Consider the following 22,564-nt stretch of genomic DNA (forward strand, 5'->3'; position numbering starts at 1 on the left):
ACTGTATGAAGTGTTTGTCAAATAAAAGCAAAGATAGACAACAATCGGTTACTTTGAATAAAAACTTTACAACAATGTAGGAAGATATACAAATCACCAATTTAATTATAAAATAAAGGTAAGCATTTTTGTCTCTTAAATAAATAAAAAAATGCAAAAAACATTATAATGAAATTGTTACATTTTCATAGTTGCAAATTCATACAAATAGCACACCTAAAAATATTTTATTCACAGAAACTGAGTAATCTGTAAAATATTATCCAGTAATATCTACAGTGGGTGTGTTTATTTGGTAAACCTAGGAATGAAGTTGAGTTTTGTCATCATTCCAGTCATTAATTTATATTAGACCTAGGATAAACACCTGATCTAATAAGACACTGCACAATCTGAAGAAACCTGACTTGATTAGATGCTAATTTTGTGATGAATTGGGTAGCATTTCCATCAGTTGATTATCTTACAATATCATAAAGGTGTGATACTAGTTGCACATGTACAGGGGTTTTGTTAAGGAAACACAATATTTGTAGAAGAAAAAAAACAGTATCTAAAGACAGTCAGTGCACGTAACTCAAAAATTTTGCCCACAAATATTCAATTATACAGTTATGCCAGTCTGTTTTCTTTCCAATTTGAGCAACAAAAATGCCAGCTGCTACTTTAAGTTTGTATAATTTATACTCGCAAATGGACATCCAATAAATATTCAAAGATGATTGGATAATATTTTTCACAATGGTTGCCTTTTTGCACTTTTATTTTCAGCTGAACAATAAAAAATTTTACACTAAGTCGACGTTTTATGCTTTTCCTTACAATTTTGTGATTGGTCAGCACTGGGATTCTTAAAGTACGTCCCACATCTTGCTGGAAGCTACCAAACTTGTGGTCAGCTATTATTTATATTTGAAAAGGGACATCCAACAAATATTCAAAGAAGGTTGGATACTATTTTTCACAATAGTTGCCTTTCTGCACTTTTATTTTCAGCTGAACAATAAAAAATTTTACACTAAGTCGACGTTTCATGCTTTTCCTTTCGATTTTGTAATTGGTCAGCATTGGTATTTTTTTAAATACATCCCACATCTCACTGGAAACTACCAAAACTTATGGTCAGCTATTATTTTAATTAAAACAACTTCAGATCCTGCTGAAATACATTGGCTCAGTTGCTGCTAAATGACAATGCAAGAAATTCCACATGTATGAATATGATGTTGAACTAATGTTAACTTTTAACAAACATACAGTCTAGATCTTATCATTAACATTCGTCAATATTGAGGATAAAACTGTCCTGGTTTTTTCTCAACGTTCAAAATATTTTTCTTTGTCATCTCGAGTTCCAAATTATATATTATAAATTTTCTTTTTCTCGTATCCCAGCTGTAATTGGCACATGGCCTGATTCTATTCCATTTTCTAACATTGTCTGCTTAATCATTTATTATTTTGTTACTAGATATATATAAGTCCAGTTTCCTTACTTGTTTCCATCTACTTTTCTGTTCCATGCAAAATTCCATAAACCACTTTCCTTTTCAAATCTTGATCTCATCTTTTCCATGGATATCCCATGCCTTCTGCCATATCATATGCTTGACTTTGTTCTCTTCCAGTTGTTGCATTTGTATTTTCCACCTATAATATACATTTTCTTTCCAATTTTACTTTGATTTGATCAATTATTTGCTCTATCCCTTGAGTATTTATTATAAAATACAAAAAATTATCCTACCCATTTGCTTTTTATGAAAATTGTAATTTGGCCATAGTTGACTTTTCTGTGAATACAAAGAGAATTAAACACATTTAAATAACTTATTTAATATAAATGGGGTACCTGTAATTTGATATTTTCCCCTCATTGAATATGAATGTTATAAATATGTATGTATTTATATATAGTCTCCCTCCTTTCCTCCCTTTGAACAAGAATGTTAATACTAAAAATGTTTGGTGCTAAGCATAGAAATTTCATGTATTATTAACAGTAATCTAATCATTTCTGTCCCTCAGACCTGTTCCTCAAGGTCAGCTTCCTGTGCAGGCTAAAGGACCTTCACATTTATCAGCCAAGCAACATTACATGAACAAAGCTCGATATGTTGCAGGACAAAACATAAAAAATGCAACAATTCAGGACAGTGAGATATCCCAAGAAATGACTATAATTGGAAGAGGTTTAGGTAAGTGAATTTTAATTGTAAATGGATATACATTTTAAACTAGTAGTTCAGTTGTAAAACAAATTTCTCTAGCCTGTGTACTTGTGTGAAAAATAAATTCATAACATTACCTGTTGTACTACTAGTATACAAGTAATACCAGGGTTAATGAGATATGTAAAACTTGATAATTATAAATAATGTGTTTAGGTAAACTGCTTTGTAATACTTAAGAATACTAGAAAAGACTTTAAACACCATCCTAAAGTTGTATTCAATTTAATAAACATACTATGTAACATAACATTAATATTATAGTGATATGACAACTCTGAACTTAAAATTCTGATTGCCTTGATTTCTTTAAACATTATTGTTTATTTGAAAGACAAAAAACTTTAAAAATAGCATACACACCTAAATTTCACTGATGTAAGATTTATTTATATAGAACTTTTCATTATCTAAGTCCAAGATTGTAATACTTAATTTCACTGATGATATCAAAAGCTTTTGATTTTTGTAAGGTGTTCAAAATGGTAGTGCCATGCCTAAAGCCCCCAATAAACAACCTCTTCAGGGAGTTCCAGATACTGGGGCACGAAGATCAGCAGGAATACAGAGTCGAATGTCTAGTGGTAGATTTAGCTACCCAGGCAAGACTGACTGGGCAGCAAAGTAAGTAGTTAATTGGAAAAATCAATTTAATATTAAACACCTATATTAGGTGTACTGAGTTTTTGGTAGTGTACATAGCTTTGGTTGCTAGTTGGCAGTTTTATAAAACAGTGCATAGATAATGAATGATATTAAATTAAACTTAATTTTAATTACCTGTGTACAATATACTTAAGTTTCTATTCTTATGTACACTATTAATTGTGGTTTAATTCCTATTGTATTTTATTGTTGCTAATGTGATACTTTTACTGATAGTATCTGAATTTCTACAGATATCTGAAGTAGACAGCCACCTGGAAAGTTCAAAAGTACTTGTACAGTGTAAGATAAAGGAAAACAGTATTCAACAGATGTTTGCACTAAATCATCACAATGTTATAATAAACATTCATATTCACCAACTAGTTTACCAGAGGGTTTTTAGTGAAATCATTGAAAGAGCAAAGGGTTGTTCAAATCCAAAATGAACAAAAATAGCATCAAAAACTATTTTCTTCACACTTTTACATTATCTGTGATTGGATAGTTCATAATGCTAACTTGTTCTGAAAATATTATTTATTAGTTAAATGTAATTTTATTTAATTGTTTTCATATCTCAATAAAAATATTGCTTTAAGGGTTTGATCTCCTTCTTTTGTGAATTAACTTTTGATAAACTCTAAAATAGTATTACAATACTGTTAGTCACAAAAAATACAAGTGTCTGAAAGTTATGTGGCTGAAAGAAATCAGAGAGAAAATAGATATTCATTGTCACTGAATATAAAATAACTTGTTATAGTTTTGATAGATGTTATGTAACAACAGACAATATGAAACTAAGTGAAATCCTTCATAGAGACAATTATTGTTTGCAAAAATTTATCATAACTTTGAATCTTTAGTGACAAAATATTACAATAGTTTCATGGCAAATAGATTCATAAATACATACTGATATGATTAACATTGATTAATGTACTCTTGAAAAACAAATTATTAGGATTTAGCTAATACAAGCAGTATATTAATTAGAGACCTGATACTTTATAGTTTAGAACAGTTATTATATCCAAACAATCATTCCCTTAGTTAGCAACAAAACTATGTGGTAATAAACATTTTAGAAAATGCTTATGAAAATGTTTCAGCTCAACAGATCATAACTATTTCATATAATATACATTTCTTAAAATTCTTGGAACTATGCTATTTTTTCTCAAACTAGAGATATTACTGCATAAGAAAACAGTGCTAGTAAACACTAATTATAAAAAATATCACAACCCAGTTGCATGGCCCCAGATAAAATATATTCGGTGTGAGTGCATGCAGGTTAATATCTAACACCTTCTGGTATCAACCCACAGTTTTACTACTATTGTCAATACAAACCTGCAAACATTATCATCTCTGTACATTCTTCAATTTCTCCAGAAAAAAACTATGCTCAAACATGGTGGCCAAAAGTCCCTCATGATTAGCATCATCATCAGAAGCCTCATAGGAAATGAGATTACCCTCTAGGGTGGTCATCTGACCACCTAAAGCTTTTAAAATTGCATTTCCAGCACATATATCCCACTTTTTAATTAGAGTCACATGGACATAGGCAGAAGAAATACCTTGTATTACTTCTAAAGATTTGAAACCTGTTAAAAAAAATTGAAAATACAGTTTGTTAATAAATTATCACATAACTCGGTGAAAACTTATACTTTGATTACTTGTAAACAGTATTGAATTATCCATATAAAAGTATGTATAGTGAAAGAATAATGATATTTTCCTTATAATGGTTTGAAAAAATCTACATTAATGTGGAATATACAGTACTGTGCAAAAGTGTTAAGAGAATAGAAAATTTTGTTATTCTTTCATTTAATGAGGCTAATTCTTCCATGCTGTTATACATTGTAAAGTTCAACACTGGTAATGCTTCACTGACCCCTTTTAACAACTGAATGAGCCATGAATACTTATTCTTTAGAATTCCCATATACTTGTACCAAAGGCAGGTTATAAGAGTTCTGCTTCAATTAACATACTGATCAAGTTTAGAGTCTGAAATAAATATCATGGTACCCCATACAATGCCTTAACTATATTGAAAAAGCTAGCATATGGTAGTGGTATATGCTATAAGAAATCATTTTAATAGCAATTCACACATAAAACTTGATTAAAAACAGTGTTCAACATTATCTCTTAAGTTTGTTTTCATGCCAGGGCCCAAAACCCTTAGAGAATTGTCAGTAGAGCAGAGTTTGCATAAAAGCTCTATGTAATGCTGCATGGACTCTCTAACAAATTACTGTAGACTTGAAATGCTCCCCAAACACTGTTAAGTACTCCCAAGATCATAAGACCAAGACAATTAAATTTCAAAATAGAAAGGGAAGAGACAGAACACCTAAACTCAATGATACTGATGTTAAGTATATTCATTTATACAGCCTCTGGGACAGAAGGAAGACTGCCACTGATCTCAAACATGAGATAAACCATGTACCAAATCTACAGAATCAACAAGTTTCAACAAGGATCTTATATTTTGTCATGTATCAATTAAAAAAAAACATTTACTTCTGTCTCCAAGTATTGTCAAAAGACTGAAATTTGCTAAAAGGTACAAGAATTGGACTGTTGATGATTGGAAAAGGGTGTTATGAATGGATGAGTCCAACTCTGAAATATCTAGTTCAAACTGTAAATTGTATGTCTAGCAGAAGAAAGGTGAAAGATACTTACCTCAATGCATAGCACCTAACCATCAGATATTGATCTGTGATAATATACTCAGTGGTTTGCATATTATTGGTATAAGATTCTACTACGAAGATGATAATGACTCCAAACACTCATCCAATCTATGCAGAAATTACTTAAATAAGAAAGAAGCTGCTGGAGTCATTCAAATAATGCAATAGCTCCCAAAAGTCACCGATCTGAACCCAACTGAGTAGATCCGAGATTTAAGAGATCAGAAACTTGACAAATCAAAAGTTTCTTCTAAAGAAACTTTATTGAAGTGTATTAGGATATTTGAAGTAAATTCCCAACAGAAACTTAGTTAACCATGTTGCAACAATATCTGATAGACTGTCTATAGTTATTAAAGTAAAAGGGGGCCACACGAAATATTAACCATTTACCTTCACCAATTTTCTGTGTACTAAATATAAAGATTAATAAAATATTGATTTTTCAGCTGTGATTTACCTTCTACTATTGTTTGAAAGTTGCCCAAAACCTAATTTTTGACTCTTAACGCTTTTGCTCAGTACTGTAAAGTTAATTTTTTTACTAATATATTGTATAAAAAATTTAGTTTATTTATTACATTAAGACATCAATAAATAAACCAAGGTTAATAATTTTTCACATTTTTTCTTATCCATGTAATCACTATACAACTATTGGAAAGCCTTTAAATGTGAAACAACTCAATTTGCCAATTGACCTTGTCTATCATGCTTGGATGAGTATATACTGCAACTGCAGACATACTCACCAGTATAATTTCATGACATTAAAAGTTTGAGTATGTGTTGTCAATCATCACTGGAAACTACTTTTGAATGTGTGTGTGCTATACAAGCATAAATCAGTCAAGAATATAGGTAAACATGTTTATCTTACATAACAAATTGACTCTTTCATATGGGGTTGGTTAACATGACTGACTTTGTAACCACAAAGTAATTGTCAACATTTCATATTATACCTTTCAGTAACATACATGTAGCTTCACAAAGTTTGGTAAGTTTCAGTAAATATTACAAGTCTTTTGGACAAACACACACAAAAGCAAATGTTTTTTTATTAAATTTAATATTTTTACTATATTTGTCCATGAATATAAGGAGTCACAGTGTTGACAGCCCTGAGTGCAAAGTGATTTTCATGTTAAAATTAAAAAATGTTACTTGATCTGAAAATTTTCAAATTTCATTTGTGTAACCTCTAGAACCTCCTAAATAAATATCAAACTATTTTCTTATAATAAACCTTTGTATTTTATATTATTTTTTCTACTCTAACTCTACACAGACTTGGTTGATCTGACTGACCTTGTAACTACCATAAAAAAACAATTGAAATAAATCTAAATTACCCTTTTCCTAGAATGAAGATTGCAACAGAAGCTTACAAATACTTATCTTAAATAGCTTAACACTTTTAAAAGTCTACATTCATTTCCATTTTATACAATTATTTTACTGCCCTTTAAACCATATACATATAATTAATAATCCTACCATACAAGTTGTCAATTAATCAGTGAATGCAGAGCTCACATTACAATATTGGATGACATAATGCATGAACATTCCTTGTGAACAAATATTATTACTTGTTATTTATCATTATGTCATCTAATAGAGCTGATCTAATCTAACAAGTTTCTAATTTTTAAATTTTAGTTACTTTTATAAAAATTACAGAAGAAATATAGTGCTTATATTTGACCACTCTTTCTTGATTTAGATTGCTAGTGACATTTAAGCCCAATTTTTTGTATTTATGATTCTAGAATACTGAATAATTTTTATTTACTTAAATAATAAACTTAAGAACACAGGAAAATAATATACACAGAGCAAACAATGTCTTATAACTTACAATTTAATTGGCTTTCTAGATATTGAAAGAAGTGCTTAAAATAATTCCCTTAGCTTCTCAATCTGAATGCCATGAGATCAATTTTCACAGTGATGATAATACACATAATGCTCTGAAAACTTGTGAAAGATAAGTTGTGATAGTTGAGTGTAGCAAGTGGACCTGATTTGGTAATTTATGGCTCAGTAATGAGTGAAGGCAATGAAAATCAAATTTTACCTTTGTAATATCTATATTATAGTGTGTAATTTATGTTAAATTTAGTACTTTATAGAGGGGTGGCAAATAAATTAGAAATGGGGGAACTCCTAGAAAATGTCATGATTCTTATACAAGGAGAGATTAAGGATTCATTCAAATAATTTTTATAAAATTAAGAAATTAAAACTTGTAGATTATTAAAATTTCAACTGTTAACTCTATTTTGATGCCAAGTTCATTCATATACATTAGTAGTAATTCAATTTTGAATGTAACTGTAAATGATCAGGACATGTGCACTTTGACCTACTTGTAGTAAGATGGGTTAGCAACTGAAAATAGATTCTCATATGAAAGAGTTTAGTTTTACCAGGTGCATGTATGTATACATTTATTACTTTCAGTCTCTTATATCCTTATCTAATCAAGAATACCTAAGGTGTGGAAAAAAAAGTACAACCAAAAGAGGGATTGATTATGTTAGTTAAAGGAATAAGGTCAAAATTGATAGCCAAACTGGTAGCTACACTTACAGAATTGATATGGATTTTACAGCATATATTTGTTTGTTAGTTAGCCAGACTACATATTTTATTTTGCCCACCATCATGTCCCAAGCTGAACAAAAAACACAACTTGGCTAACTAATTTTTTAGTGGCATTTTATTTTCTTCTTTTTCACACGTAAGGTGTTCTTGATGAAATATCATGATTTTTTGTCAATACACAGTAACAAACCACAGCAAGTAAGAAAGTGACACTCAGTAATAACACACAGTTTTAAGACTGCAACTCTATTATTCAGAACATACCTTTACTTTACAGAACCAACCAGATTCTTTAAAACATGTGGTGGTAGTCTGTCTCTAAAACAATGTTTATAGCTTTCTTTATAATACCATAGAAAACTTAATTAAAATCCAGGCTGTAAAGATCTATCAGTGTATCAAATTAACGCAAAATCCATAAAAGTATGTTTTTATATCAAATAAATTTTCCACACTATTAGGGCCCAGCATAGCCAAGCGTGTTAAGGCATGCGACTTGTAATCTGAGGGTTGCGGGGTCGCATCCCCGTCGTGCTAAACATGCTCGCCCTTTCAGCCGTGGAGGCGTTATAATGTTACGGTCAATCCCACTATTCCTTGGTAAAAGAGTAGCCCAAGAGTTGGCAGTGGGTGGTGATGTCTAGTTACCTTCCCTCTAGTCTTACACTACTAAATTAGGGACGGCTAGCACAGATAGCCCTTGAGAAGCTTTGTGCGAAATTCAAAAAAACAAACCCACACTACTGGTGAAAAAAAAAGTAAACTCAATCAGAATTGGAGATGTTAGATCACTGGTATTTCTTAATGGATTGCCTTGAAATTTGGTGTGTGAAGTAAGAGTCCAGTAGGGCACATCTACTGAAAATATACAACAGTGTAGATTACCAAATACAAAAGGTGGAAAATTACTAAATTATCACTCCTATTAATAACACACACTGTGTTCTGCAGCAGGTTGTTTTGGCTGTACAAGATACAACCATGTGTCTTGATTAATTTACAATCAAATTACTCTCTGGTGCAGCAGTTCTTATGATAAAAAGTTTGATGGCAGTTTTGGATAGTTAATACATTCCACTAGCCACCTTTTTATTAATATAAACCACTAAGTTTTTGTGAGTTATATGAACCACAGGTATACTGCAAACTTACAGATCTGGGTTTATGCAGGATAAAAAGATTGAGAATTACTGCTTTAGCATACTAATTGTGTAAAGAAAACTTTATATATGACCATAAAATCTTAACCATTCTTGTGTTTTTAATTTCCCCAATATTAAATGTTTTAAAATTATCCATATGACAAAAGAAAAGAAAATCAAGTTTGACAACTAAGTTTAATACAAAAGCATTTAAGGTTGGTATTCATTTCAGTCAAGTATTCATCTAAGCTTTGAATGGTTTCTGATCACTAGCAGAACTGGATGATTAGTGCAATTTGATAATAGATTGTTTGGCTTAATAATCTATTACATTCAGCTAATTTATTATCCTCAGAAGACTTGAATAGTCTGAGTTGCAACATTAACAGATTAAGCTGACCAATTTAAATCATAAATGGAAATAAGAAATTATAATTGCAATATTTCGATTTCATGAACAGCTGAAATAATCAAAAACACTAATTTTATTAATTAGTTAAATATTCTCCTGGCATTAATCATAATTCTTTGATTAATTAATTTCTTTACAGAACACCAATCAATGCTCATAGATAATTGACTTAATCACCCACTTCTATTCACAAGAGTTGATTTGCATATGTTTGTGTGTGTGGTATTTATATATATATAAAATCTCTTTTCTGGCAGTCTATGAAGAAGAAAACTATCCATGATAATAGTTTAAAGTCAGGAGTACTGTCTATGTCCTTGTATAGTTTTAGGTCACACTCTATGTCACTTGTGTTGGTTGATTATTAAAAGTTTCACACATTTTATATTTTAATAACACTATAACTGTAATAATTTAAATACCTGCTCCCCCAGCAGGTATTATAGTAGCATTTTCAAAAGCTTTAGTAGCAACATCAGCCACTTTGCCAGCATGAGAGCGAGACACTATAACAACAGGATTTGTCTTCCACTTCTCAGGAAAGGTCTTTGCAACTTGTAATTGAGGAGACACACCATGACTAACCCAACCCCAGGCTGTAAAAGAGTGTATTATGTTATTTTAGAAAAAAGTCATTCTATCTCAAAACATCACGTAATAAGATCACATTTTATTAAAACATAAATGTTAGATTTACCATGCTAGGCCTAATTCTTTATAAATTAAAGCAATTACATAATTCACTTCTGGTTACAAAAACTTAAATATCTGTCTTTCCAGAGCTATACAGCAGTTAAAGCAAAATAGTGTTTGTCTGAAAACTTCTGTCAGTCCCATACTCCTAATTAAGCTTAATATTTAAAACTACTTACTAAAGTAATAAACAAAAATATATGTAATCCTAAGAGCACATTTATTTAAAGAAATTGAAAAAATTCAATGCCACATTGTTAATTAATGTGTGAGGTTTTTGTGCAGAAGTAACCCACACAAAAATTAATAAATCAGTAAAAGTACATAATTTTAAGGGAATGTTTGTTTAAAAAACAATTTACAGAAGGTAGGTTAAACTTCAGTCAATGATATATTGCTAACTAGGCTCAGCATTTGCAATTTTTATAGTACTACTCTGAAACAATGCATAAAAATCAATGAAAAATGGTTGCATAAAATAGCATAGCAGAGTAAGCTATCTACACATCAGGCACAATGTAGTTAATACAGTGGTGTTTCAAAACATAAGTGGAATCAAGATAAACTCCACAGATGTTTAAGTGTACTACTTTAGAGAGAGAGAGAGCAGGTGTGTCATAATAAAGGCCACATTTGATTAAAAACTATAAATGTTAAATTTATCATGTTAGGCCTAACTACTGAAAAACTAAATCAATTACATAATTCACTCCTGATCATAAATAAAAACTTCAAATAAGTATCCATCTGTCCAGAGATATGTGAGGTTACAGCAAAACATATATATTTCTAAAAACCAATAAAAAAAAACACCATCAGCACCATATTGCTATTTAAACCTAGTGTATATCAACAAACCCATATTTACAGGACCTCTATAATACAAATTCAATGCTTGAATAATTGTTTTGCACTTTCTTGGTTGAATGTTCATTGCCATTATAATGCAAGTTTAATTTCTTTAACCAAATTATGAACTGTTAATTAGTATGCCTACTTATTTGTGTTTTAATGCAACTCAATAGAAATCTGGAGTCTTCTTTTGGAGAATCCCTGTAAAAGGTTTCATAAAATACCCAGGTTCCCTAAAGGGTTGGGTGAAAAGTTTTACTTTGGCAACACTGGGGCTGAGACAGTTTGTTTGGAACCACTTTAAACTGGATGCAGCAAGCAGTTTTGGAGGAGTTATGTGACACACACACACAATGAATTTATATAAACATACATAGAAAAAGCACAGATATTTGCTGTCCCATCAATGTTATGATTAAATTGTAAACATAAGAGAAAACTGAATGTACATAATGATTTATTTAATAATTAAAAGACCTTAAATGTTATTTTTAACTAAGTTAAATTTCTACAGTAAGCTAAATATGGCACTTTTTCATCGTATATAATATATATAGACAAACAGACATCAGGTTATTCAAACATTTCTGAAGCCAGTAAGTATCAAATTTGTAATACTCTTTTTACAAAGTGCCAAGATAAGAGAAAATAAGATTTCTTTACTGAAGTTAAGCACAGTTCCCTGTATTCTGATCAAGCAAAACATTTCAGGAATAAAGCAATTTTGGTATTAAGGAGTAAAATATGAAACACAATTGTGGTATTTTTAGTGAGCAATCTGCAGAAGCCACTTGGAACACCTGGTCAGCAGGAATGGCAAGTGGTTAAACACCTGATGTAGATAAACTTAGTAACTTATGGTTTTCATGCCCAGCATCACATTTGTCATACAATATTAATCACAGTTTTATAATTTCACATCTAATACAGCAGTAACAAAATATAAATTTTCCCTGCAGCAGTTAACAGCAAAAATATAAAGACAGTTACTATCCTATAAATTTTACAATTAAACTTTAAGCACAAGAGAAAGTAGAATACATATAATGATTTATTTAATAATCAAAACTTCTTCAATTGTTCTAACTAAAAAAATAAGGCAAACGGTACAGCTAGACTGATCAATAATATCAAGACATAAGATATAAAATTTTAAAAAGGAACCTTTAATTTTTCCAATAATTATTTTTACCATGCAATACATTTTATGAACTGTTACCACAGAAATACTTTCTTCAAAAAACCATGAGACAATGACTGATGAACTATTTTTAATCCTACTACAAAAACTAAATTTGCAACTTAAAAAAATACTGCACACAATCATTGCCATACAAGAAATAAATACAGAGAAAAAATTCATCTTATAAAAATATTTTATATTTTACTACTTTCTTGATTAAAGAAAAAGGTTATTGCATTTATAAATTTACGATTTCCTACAACAGAATCACATCAACTCACCTGTAAAGTTTTCAAATGGTTTGTGAATGACACCAATCACAGGTATACCCTTTACTGCCACACAGACCATGGTTGTAACATACTGTAGTAGGTTTTCTGTAAAATTAATCAAAAACAATAAAAATGAAGAGACTGTCTCTTCTCTTACCAGTGTTCAGTATTTACAAAGTAAACCAATTCAACAGCCCATCTGCAAGCAAACATTTTCACTGTAAATATTATACTGTAGTTTTATATCAATAGAAAATGTGAGATACACATACAGCTTTTAACTACTGATTACATAAATTGTTAATAGGCAATTGAATTAGTACTATGAAACAACAAGTTAAATATTGTATTACAGTTATCAGTCCAGGTTATCAACTCATTATCATAGCAGGTAATGTCTGTGACACAGTCTAGGATGGGCATGTTCATGAAGTGAAATGTTGTGAGGTTATTCACTGTCAAGTAATTTTGTGAAACACTTCCTCTCCATTGTAAGTGTCTGAAACCATGGAAAACAAAGCGTGAAACAACAGGGTTGTACAATGCAGATTTAGAGTTAAAGAATACCTGGTCAAGCACTTCTCACTGCAGAGTGGGATTCATGTGATAAAAAATAGACACAGGCCATTGAAAGAAAGAATGTATGAATAAAACTTATCAGTTAAACTTGCAAAGTTTGAAGAATGGCCACAGGTGGTAGATGAAACCCTGACAAAGAGAAACCACAATATGATGGAGATAGTGGGAGATAACCATACTGGGAGTGGTCCACATGGAATAAAAGTGAGGTAATGGATCTGATGGGAAGATACATAAACAAAATATGGGAGTAAGAAGGTAGGGAAGAATAAGTCAATCAAACTGAAAAACAGACCAGTTGGTAAGGGTAAAAGGCAAAATAACACAAAGGGAAGAGGACTGTCAGGAGATAAAGAGTCAGAAGCACATATCCCACAAGGCTATATAACAACAAAGAAGCCTATCAAGATCCAGTCGAGAGAAAAATATGGGAAATGGAATGGAAAGGAAATAGGAGAAAAGTAGGAACCACCCTCCTGAGTTATCAAGGTGTTTCAGAGAAATGAAAGATCTGGATATAAGAAAAGATAGGTAGAGTAATAAAGGGTACGTGAAATGTCAACAGCAAACAAATCCGACCTTTAACATCCACAAGCTAAGAGCAGAAGTATGTTTTAAGAGAAAGGTGAAATATGGAACATGAGAAAGTAATTCAAACTGAAATAAAGTTTGGGAATGTATGACCACATTAATGTCCCAATACAGAAGCACAGAATGCATGGAAGGGTGATGCATTCAGAATAAATGCACAAGCATGGTAAGAACAGGGTAAATAAAAGCCCTATGTTATTGGGAAAATGAAAGTTATGGACTAAAACTGCCCGATATCCAAAAAACAAGGAGAATAAAGTAATTTGTGATGATGAGAAACATACCTGAAGTAAAAAATGTATTCTCAAGATAGCTTAGGTCATCTTCAGGTCAAAACATTGTTCTGTACTTTATTTTCATTAAAGTGCTAATTCCCATACCAGCCATTTTGAGAATACAAGGTGACTAAAGGCTCATAGTTGAAGGGACCCATGAGAAATTCCTCCACATAAGCCATGGTAGGCTTGCCAGCAGGAAACCCCCTGGAAGTAGACCAACCTTTTGGTGATAGGGGAATGCATGATCAAGGTAGGCAAAGAGAAGCACTCTGAGTAGAAGGAACAGGTAAGAGCTGGAGAAAGGTAGGATGAAAAATGGGAATTGGAGGCTTATCAGACTCTGACAGAGACAAACGAGCTATAACATTTGTAATAGTGGTTTGTTGGTGGACCAATGTCACCCAAGGTTCAATAGTTTCCAGGACCATATCAAATATTTACCATCTCTAAAAAGGGGCCATACATAAATCCCCAAAATAGGTCATGGGTAAAAGAATCTGAATCAACATGACATCACAACCAATCAGTTCCCAACAGCAAAGAAACCACAGATGTAACACAAGAGCCAAAAATGATATGTGGACTAAAATGGAGGAGAGAAGGGTAAAAGGTATCTGCAGAAAACCCTTTAGGATTTCTGTGAAGAGCCTCAAATTGGAGGTGTAGGGAAGAAAGATACTGTAAGAGATTTGTAATGGTAAGACACAGGCAAGAAAACTGGACATGAGTAAGACTGACATTTGATATTAAAAAACCTAACAACTTGTGATCTAAAAATTAAATGTCTGCATAACAACAAGAAAGGGCAAACTAATCAGAATTCCTCAGGGGTGCAGCAGGTTAATCCCGTCACTTAATCACAAGGCAAATTGTTCAGCATTAACCCAAATATCAGAAGAGGGGGGGAAACCAAAAAAGGCTTCGGAAAATTTTGCATGCAATAAGAAAGGATGTGGTGAATAAGAAGTAGATAAAAGGGATAAAACATCATAAATCTGAGGCACAAAATACATGAAAACTGAATTAGACCTAAGAGACTCCCTAAGGTTGCTCATCAGCTTGCAAAGGAGTAACATGAGCAATGTTTGGAGACAAATCAGTTCTATGTAACATTCAATAAGAACAGATAAATTCACCACTGCACTGTTTGCACCCAAGACCTGAGAAAAATGCTGGAACTAACAACTATTTGCCTACAATCAACCTATTTCCAATACATGTAATTCCATGAACAAACAGATGGTCTAGCCATGGGATGGAGCACCACTCTATCCTATCCTAGCAGACATTTTCATGGAAGACCTTGAAGAAAGAGCCCTTTCATCCACACCTATTAAAAACCAAGTTTCTACAGACGTTGTGTAGATGACACCATCATTATTTGGCCCCATGGTCATGAAAACTTACCAGTCTTCTTAGAACATCTCAATTCCATAGACAAAAGAATCCCCTTCACTATGGAAATAGAGGAACAAAACAGTCTATCGTTTCTTGACATATTTATCAGCAAACAAGCATGACAAATAACCACAGCTGTATACAGAAAACCCACCCACACGGACAGATACCTACACTTCCGGTCCTATCATCCAACCGCAATAAAACGTAGTATAAACCAATGCCTAAACAAAAGAGCAGAAAACATTTGCGATAATACATCCATCAAAGCAGAATGCCAAAAGATTGTATAGTTTTAAACAGAATGGTTACACTTCTTCCTTCATCAAAAACTCCTTGAAGAAGACCATGACAAAAAGAAAAAATTAGAAAGTCACTACCACTACCACCATTTACCTTCCCTACCTGCAAAATTTCAATGAAAAACTCAAACCATTAGTCAAGAAATTCAACACAGAAGTCTGATGGAAATCCTACAATACTTCAAGGTCCATTCTGGTAAAAAATAAACAGTGACCTGTAAAAGAGAATCTCAAAAACGTCATCTCTGAAATTCTGTGTTCCTGCAATGATATGTACACTGGAGAAATGTGAAACAAAATCACGACAAGAATAAAAGAACATAAAGAGAGCACAAGACTCATGAAGACACAAAATTCAACCATTGCAGAGCATGCAATGTCAATTGGACACAGAAAAAACTGGGAGAAAACTAGAATCATTGACAAAGACAAAATCTGGAAGACAAGTAAAATCAAAGAATCATTTTATATTAACACTATTAAACCTTCACTAACCAGAGATTCTGGATTAGAGGTGAGTAACAAGTGGCTACCACTGGTTGAATCTACAGGAAATCTCTCCTCCAATCAGAAACAGTGATAATCCAACCAATTATAACACGCTCTCCACAATCAACCAGAACACTATAAAAGAGTGACAACACCTTACACTTACACACACACACACACACCGACTTGAAGAGGAAAGGCAGAAGACTTTCAAAACATTGTCCTCTACACTTGTGTCTCCACAACTGGCAGTTGCCATCAATTCTACAAAGTTTCATCAACTCTTAAGATATTTAGTTAAAAACATATTTACTTTACTTTTATTAGAGTGATGACTTTTGCCTGTCAAATAAAGTATGAACAATTTTTTGGAATAATTTTATTATTCCTCTATTAACACTATCCATACTTTAAAAACTAAGCAAAATGCTATGGAATCTGTCACAAGATACTTAACTTACAAATATACAGAGACACATCTCATTTATAACAATAAACCTTATCTTTCATTTTCTTTTCTTTCGCCTGAGTGCAGTGCAACTCCAGAAAATGAGTGGTACTTACGTGGGGTTAAGGGAATTCAAGGATGACTAAATACATATTTAAATGATCAGGACTAGACTTTGAATTATTTGTTTTGAGTAGATGGAACAGTCTTGCTGATTAAGAGGTCACTTCTTGTCTCCTAAATGTCGTACTATTCCTGCACATACACTTTACACTAAAGTTATAACATGAGTATTAGTATTTACATCATTAAGATTAACCCAACATGAACATTTATTTTTAGATATGGTTACAAGATACTACAGTTAAATAAAATTATCAAAAAATATTAGCTGAGAATAAACAGAATTTTTACTAAGAGTAAAAATCATTGTTTCCATTATTTGAAAGCTGTTGAGAATTTAATATGTTAATAATTAGCTATATATAACTACAAACATGATATACATTATAGTCAATAATTAACAATATTATTTTTCATCTTTTGTGTTACATTTACCTACAGTTTTATCTATATGTTACAAAATAATAGTTAAATGCAGTTAAGTATATAATTATTAGATGAGCAGACTGGTAACATGGAATGAAGTAGTCCAGAGATAAATGAGTGAAAAGGTACAACAGTTGGCAGGAGGCTCAGAAAGATATAATACATTGCATGTGCACAGCTTGCTTACTTGACTTAGAGATAGCTGTAAGGACAGTTGCACTTATAGTAAATTAGCAGAGTATGATCAAAAATCAAGGAAGCCAGACATGAATTAATAATCAGGGTAAAAGTTGCTTTGGGGAGGATTACAATGAAAGTGCAGTGTTTTCATAGACATACAGTATTAAACAATTAAGGTTACAAAGAAGATTTTCATTTAGAATTCAGGTACCAGACTCTTAAATACAGTTTAAAGTTTGGTTGCTTGCAATGTGAAAGTGGATGACCAAAAACTGTACTCAGTGAGGAACTCTCTCATTAAATAATGCTGATAAAGTTATTTGTAACAGAAAGCATAAACATTTTAGAACTAGGATTTGCTTGCTATAAAATGTATTAATAGAATAGTTGTTGGTATCAAGGAACATTCTCTCTTAGCAGTGCCTGTAGGAGCAAATGGTATTGGAAATGGTAAATCAGAAGACTGCTGAAAAAGAATAGAGAACACCTTCAAAGATTTAGGAACTATAACAGCCTTTTTATGGAATGTTCCCTTTGACTAAAAGTGGAAATTAGTTTGGCTGGCTTTTTGAACATGTGGGGCAGTTTTCAAAGTTAGGATAAACTGTATGCTAAAGATGAACTACATAAACAAGTTATGTAGCAGAATATTTAGGGAAGTTATTATATTAATATCTATTAACAAAACTAAACTTGCATAAAAAAGTAAAATTATCTTAGCTGAAGATGACTCCTACCCTGCCAAAATATATATGTGTCTCTTAATCCTGTTATTCTCACTATTAAGTATAAAACAGTAACACTAGCAAGTCTCTCAACAATCTTAAGAACCTCAATCAAGTCCCTTCTACCTCTTATTTTTTAAACATAAAATATTTCAGAAATATTAACCTATTCTCTTATAACAGTCTTTCCATCCAAAATATCATTTGAGTAGCCTTTCACCAAACCACTCTCAGCAATTCAACGTCCTTTAGATAAGGAGTCAAAGCCTGATCACAATACTCCCAACCAAGCCTGTCAAGTGCACAATACAATAAATTATAGGCTCTTTAGATTTATATTGCATATTTCTTTAGCAACAACCTAAACTCTTTATTTGCCTTACTATTAGCAACAGCACTCATTTGAAAAACACATGCTAGGATGAGTTAAAAATTTTTATTTTTTCTAATAAGGTAATTGGCTAATAGAAAGAGCTGCCACCAGCAGTAAAAAAGGCTGTCACTTTACAAAAGCCTAAGAAAAGAACTGATATTTTTAAAAAAATTGAAGAGTGTGTTTAATTTTATTTTTATCAAAGGTGGTGAGCATGGAAAACCTTAAAAGACCAAATTGTCTTTTCTTGATAATGAGAAACCCACTTGATATAAAAATGTATCTAAAAATGGCTGGTATGGGTATTATCACTTATATTGATAAGCAGAGAACAATGTTTTGACCTTCCTAGGTCATCTTCATGTTAAGAAAGAGAGACCTTTTCATAAGTACAAAGACCATATTACAGAAGCCTGTTACAAACTTACAGTAACATGTTAAGAATGAGAGGCCTGAAGTTGACCTTAAGTGTAATTGGAAATTTTTTAAAAATTGGCAGCAAAAAGAGAAATACGTTTCATGTTTTTTAAATATATACAAGTACAGATTTCAAAATATTTTACCCCATCAAATATCTTTAGATCAAACATATGAACATAATATTAGTTTTAAGCAATTTTTTTTAAAGTTTTTAATTTAAATGTTTGCTAGGGATACAAGAAATTAAGATCTGAAAACTTCATGAAAGTTGAAAATTGAGAAGGTTTGTGCAATATCCAGAAATAAGGGTACAAACATAGTTATATAACAGAAAGCCAATGAGGTCACGCAACATCTATGCAGAAACAAACCCATCACATTAGTAACTTGTACATCATCACTAGCTTTGAAAAAATGTAAAAATGCTATTTTTGTACTTTAAAATGTTGCACATTTATAAAATACAAGACAACCCCATCAATATTCACTTATAAAGCTTCTCACTATAGGTGTGATCACCATATTGCATTTTCATAAGTACAAAGACCAAATTACAGAAGCCTGTTACAAAGTTACAGTAAAATTGTGATACAATACTGGAATAATTTATATAAAGTATTTCACAAGAAAACCCACTGATGTCTCCAAAAGCACAAGTCATACTTTTTACTGGCCTTGTTTATCAGGCTTCAAGTCTCAGTTTCAGAGTCACTTTTTGCTCATTAGGTTTTCATACAATATTTAATATTAATTAATAATAAATTATTGTAATAATCCAATGAATCTTCATGAAATTAAATAGCTAACTAGAAGTTTGTGATAAAACTTCTATGATTAGGTCTTTGTACCAATCGTAACGTAACTGGTTGATCACACTCATAACGAGAGGTTCAAAACAGAACTACTACCTGTGTATTCCTGAGTAGCATCTAATGGATCCACCCAAACTGTGATTTGGTCTGAAGGCACCACCTCATCAGCACCATTCAATACCTTATCAATTTCTGCATTTTTACCAACTACTGTCTTCACTTCATCAAGGTGAATGTCTGAAGAATCATGCTCTTCTGATATCACCTGAAAAGATCTTTAGTGTTGTAATTTATGACAACAGTTATTAAATTAATTTGTGTAACAAATTAAAAATTATGTGTGTGTAAGGGAAAACATATATATATATTACATAAGTTCTTTCACATACTGACTTAATAGATAGGGTTTAGAGGTGATAATAGAATACATGGAACAGAATGGTTACCCGACAGAGATAGGTTAAGATCTCAACTTATTTTCTCTTAAATTATCACGGTAATCAATAAGATAAAGGCTTCCAATTTTCTTGTGATGTATGTGTGCGTGTGTATACATATAATGATGAATATACTATTGTGAGATGACACAAGTTCAATTTTGGAAAAAAGAGAAAAAACTCCATTTATAGCAGTTTTATTTTCCTCAGGATGTTTTGCTTTTTAAATTACTTGCCAAAAGATGAATAAAGAGAGGCAGCCTTGAAAGACTGGTGCCTGGGATGGAGGGATTGTCTTATGAGAAAAGATTAAGATACCTGAAATTGTCTTTCCTTTAAAAAGGAAATGTTAGAAGGGATCTGATTAAAGTGCCTCATGTTGTGAAGGGGCTTGACAGCAGTAAAGTATCATCTTTTATCATACTTAATGGCAAGAATAGTAGGACTAGAGTACACAAACAAATTCTGCAAAAGTAAGAGTCATCTTCAGATAAGACAGTTTTATTTTTCTAACAGGATAACTGGCCTAAAGGATGGGTTGCCGTTAGATGCTGTGGAAGCAGTTAATTTAAGAGAGTTCAGGAGAAAGCTTGATAACTATATGAATGATAAAGGATGATTTGATTTTTTTTTTCTGTTTTAGTTTAGATAATGGGATAGTTGAGATGGGCCAATAGGTCTCTTATTGTCTCTAAACATTATGTTACATTAATTTAAGGTAATCTATTTGAAAGACTGATCAAAAAATAAAACTTCCCAATTTTCAGATGGCTTCTACTTTGCCTTCTACTACTCTTACTAAAATTAATATAATTAAATACGAAAAAATGGATGATGCATCAATTCCAGATCTCTTTAGGTAATTTCCTTTATAATTTTTAACATTTCAAAAGTTCAGTCAGGTTCCGTCACAGCTCTAACCCTCCTTCTCTTACAAGAAAATTGTCACGATTATGAAATATTATCCGAAACATATTTCAATGTGATTTTGTAAAAAAAAAATAGACGTACCTTGATATATGGATACGCTTTCTTTAATCCGTAAACCATTGCACGATGTGATCTCATGTCACCTTCGGTCAAAGGATCATTAGCGCCTTCCTTTGTTTTACCCTTGCTCGTCTCTTTTAGGTCTGTAAGTTTCCGAGCAGTTTTTACCTGGGCACCACCTCTCTCAGCTATTTCAATACTTACTGCAAGGAGATGCTTAAGGCTAACCTCAGCAGTAGTTTTCTCCACATTTTCTCTTGCACTTGTTTCAGTGGGTTTGATATTAAACTCTTCCAGATAGTTTGTTATAGAAGTAGAACTATCTGAACTAAGTAGCAATGTATACAGAATCAAACATAACAAAGTAATCGTTATTAAGAAAGTAATCCTTCCAAAATTCAACTTCACAACATTTGCGCACATTCTTCTGACATTGACAGCGACGAGTAAACACTTTTTAAAAAGCTGGTTTAACCAGTTTAATTTCACTGTTTAAGCAGTACTGCACAGCAAAGAAGCCTGAGGGAATTAGTCGACATATATTTTGCTTCTTTGATACCAAAATAAATTTAGTACAATAAGTACAACTAGACGTAATGCAATGACAAATTCAGATATACCACTTCCCTCGAAAGCTTCAACAGAATTCCCAACTTGGTACCTTTATAACACGGAAAACGTTGCATAAACGCAGTTACCATGATTAGTAATGCGCATGCGTATTATTTGTCTAGCAACATGGTAACGAGTTCTTATATAACCCACTATATTCTATATAAATTCACATATCGTGTTTTGAAGTGTCTTTTGTTTACACAGTATGTGTTTGTGTTTTTCTTATAGCAAAGCCACATCGGGCTATCTGCTCAGCCCACCGAAGGGAATCGAACCCCCGATTTTAGCGTTGTAAATCCGGAGACATACCGCTGTACTAGCAGGGGGCGTTTACACAGTAACCCTATACTTTTACGGGAATTTCTAGAATATGCAACATTGATGTTAGAGATTTATTATTTTCAATAATTCAATCAGACAAACCTTTTAAAATTCTAAAACATTAATGTGAGGCCAATTTATATAGGTGTAATGAAGAAAAACCTACTTGAAATAAAAATTTATCTCAAGACGGGTGGTACGGGTATTAAAATAAACTAGAGAACAACGTTTCGAATTTCTTAGGTCGAAACATTGTTCTCGACTTTATTTCAATAAAAGATTTAATAT

General features: G+C 31.9%; 2 protein-coding genes across 4 annotated transcripts in view; one reads left to right on the top strand and one right to left on the bottom strand.

Moving 5' to 3' along the window:
* The window catches only part of LOC143230377 (serine/threonine-protein kinase ICK), a 53,574-nt gene extending 50,097 nt beyond the window's left edge, over positions 1 to 3,477 (top strand). For both annotated transcript variants that reach the window (XM_076463862.1, XM_076463863.1), the window contains exons 10-12: positions 2,029 to 2,198; positions 2,705 to 2,855; positions 3,131 to 3,477. In XM_076463862.1, coding sequence (XP_076319977.1) covers positions 2,029 to 2,198; positions 2,705 to 2,855; positions 3,131 to 3,143 — 334 coding nt within the window. In that variant the 3' untranslated portion in view covers positions 3,144 to 3,477. The remainder of the gene's footprint in view (positions 1 to 2,028; positions 2,199 to 2,704; positions 2,856 to 3,130) is intronic.
* Positions 49 to 22,061, bottom strand: LOC143230378 (inositol monophosphatase 3-like). 2 transcript variants are annotated; one of them, XM_076463865.1, is made up of 6 exons: positions 21,362 to 22,061; positions 20,010 to 20,178; positions 12,779 to 12,874; positions 10,192 to 10,365; positions 4,236 to 4,492; positions 49 to 1,650 (listed from the first exon to the last, which is right to left on the bottom strand). In XM_076463865.1, exons 1-5 carry the CDS (start codon positions 21,761 to 21,763, stop codon positions 4,248 to 4,250), a joined length of 1,086 nt encoding a protein of 361 aa, XP_076319980.1. In that variant the 5' UTR covers positions 21,764 to 22,061; the 3' UTR covers positions 49 to 1,650; positions 4,236 to 4,247. The 2 variants fall into 2 exon arrangements, with proteins under 2 accessions (XP_076319980.1, XP_076319979.1); XM_076463864.1 differs by having other exon boundaries at positions 49 to 3,151; positions 21,362 to 22,057.
* Between the last annotated feature and the right edge of the window lie 503 nt (positions 22,062 to 22,564).

The sequence above is a fragment of the Tachypleus tridentatus genome, chromosome 10, assembly GCF_004210375.1.
Source record: "Tachypleus tridentatus isolate NWPU-2018 chromosome 10, ASM421037v1, whole genome shotgun sequence".
NCBI lineage: Eukaryota > Metazoa > Arthropoda > Merostomata > Xiphosura > Limulidae > Tachypleus > Tachypleus tridentatus.

What these genes read in the sequence shown, in the direction of transcription:
- LOC143230378 (XM_076463865.1), bottom strand. Translation starts at nt 21,763, where the DNA reads ATGTGCGCAAATGTTGTGAAGTTGAATTTTGGAAGGATTACTTTCTTA. An exon ending in ACCATTTGAAAACTTTACAG is followed by an intron (nt 10,366 to 12,778) that starts GTGAGTTGATGT and finishes ACTCTTTTACAG; the next exon opens with CCTGGGGTTGGGTTAGTCAT. An exon ending in AATACCTGCTGGGGGAGCAG is followed by an intron (nt 4,493 to 10,191) that starts GTATTTAAATTA and finishes TTTTTTTAACAG; the next exon opens with GTTTCAAATCTTTAGAAGTA.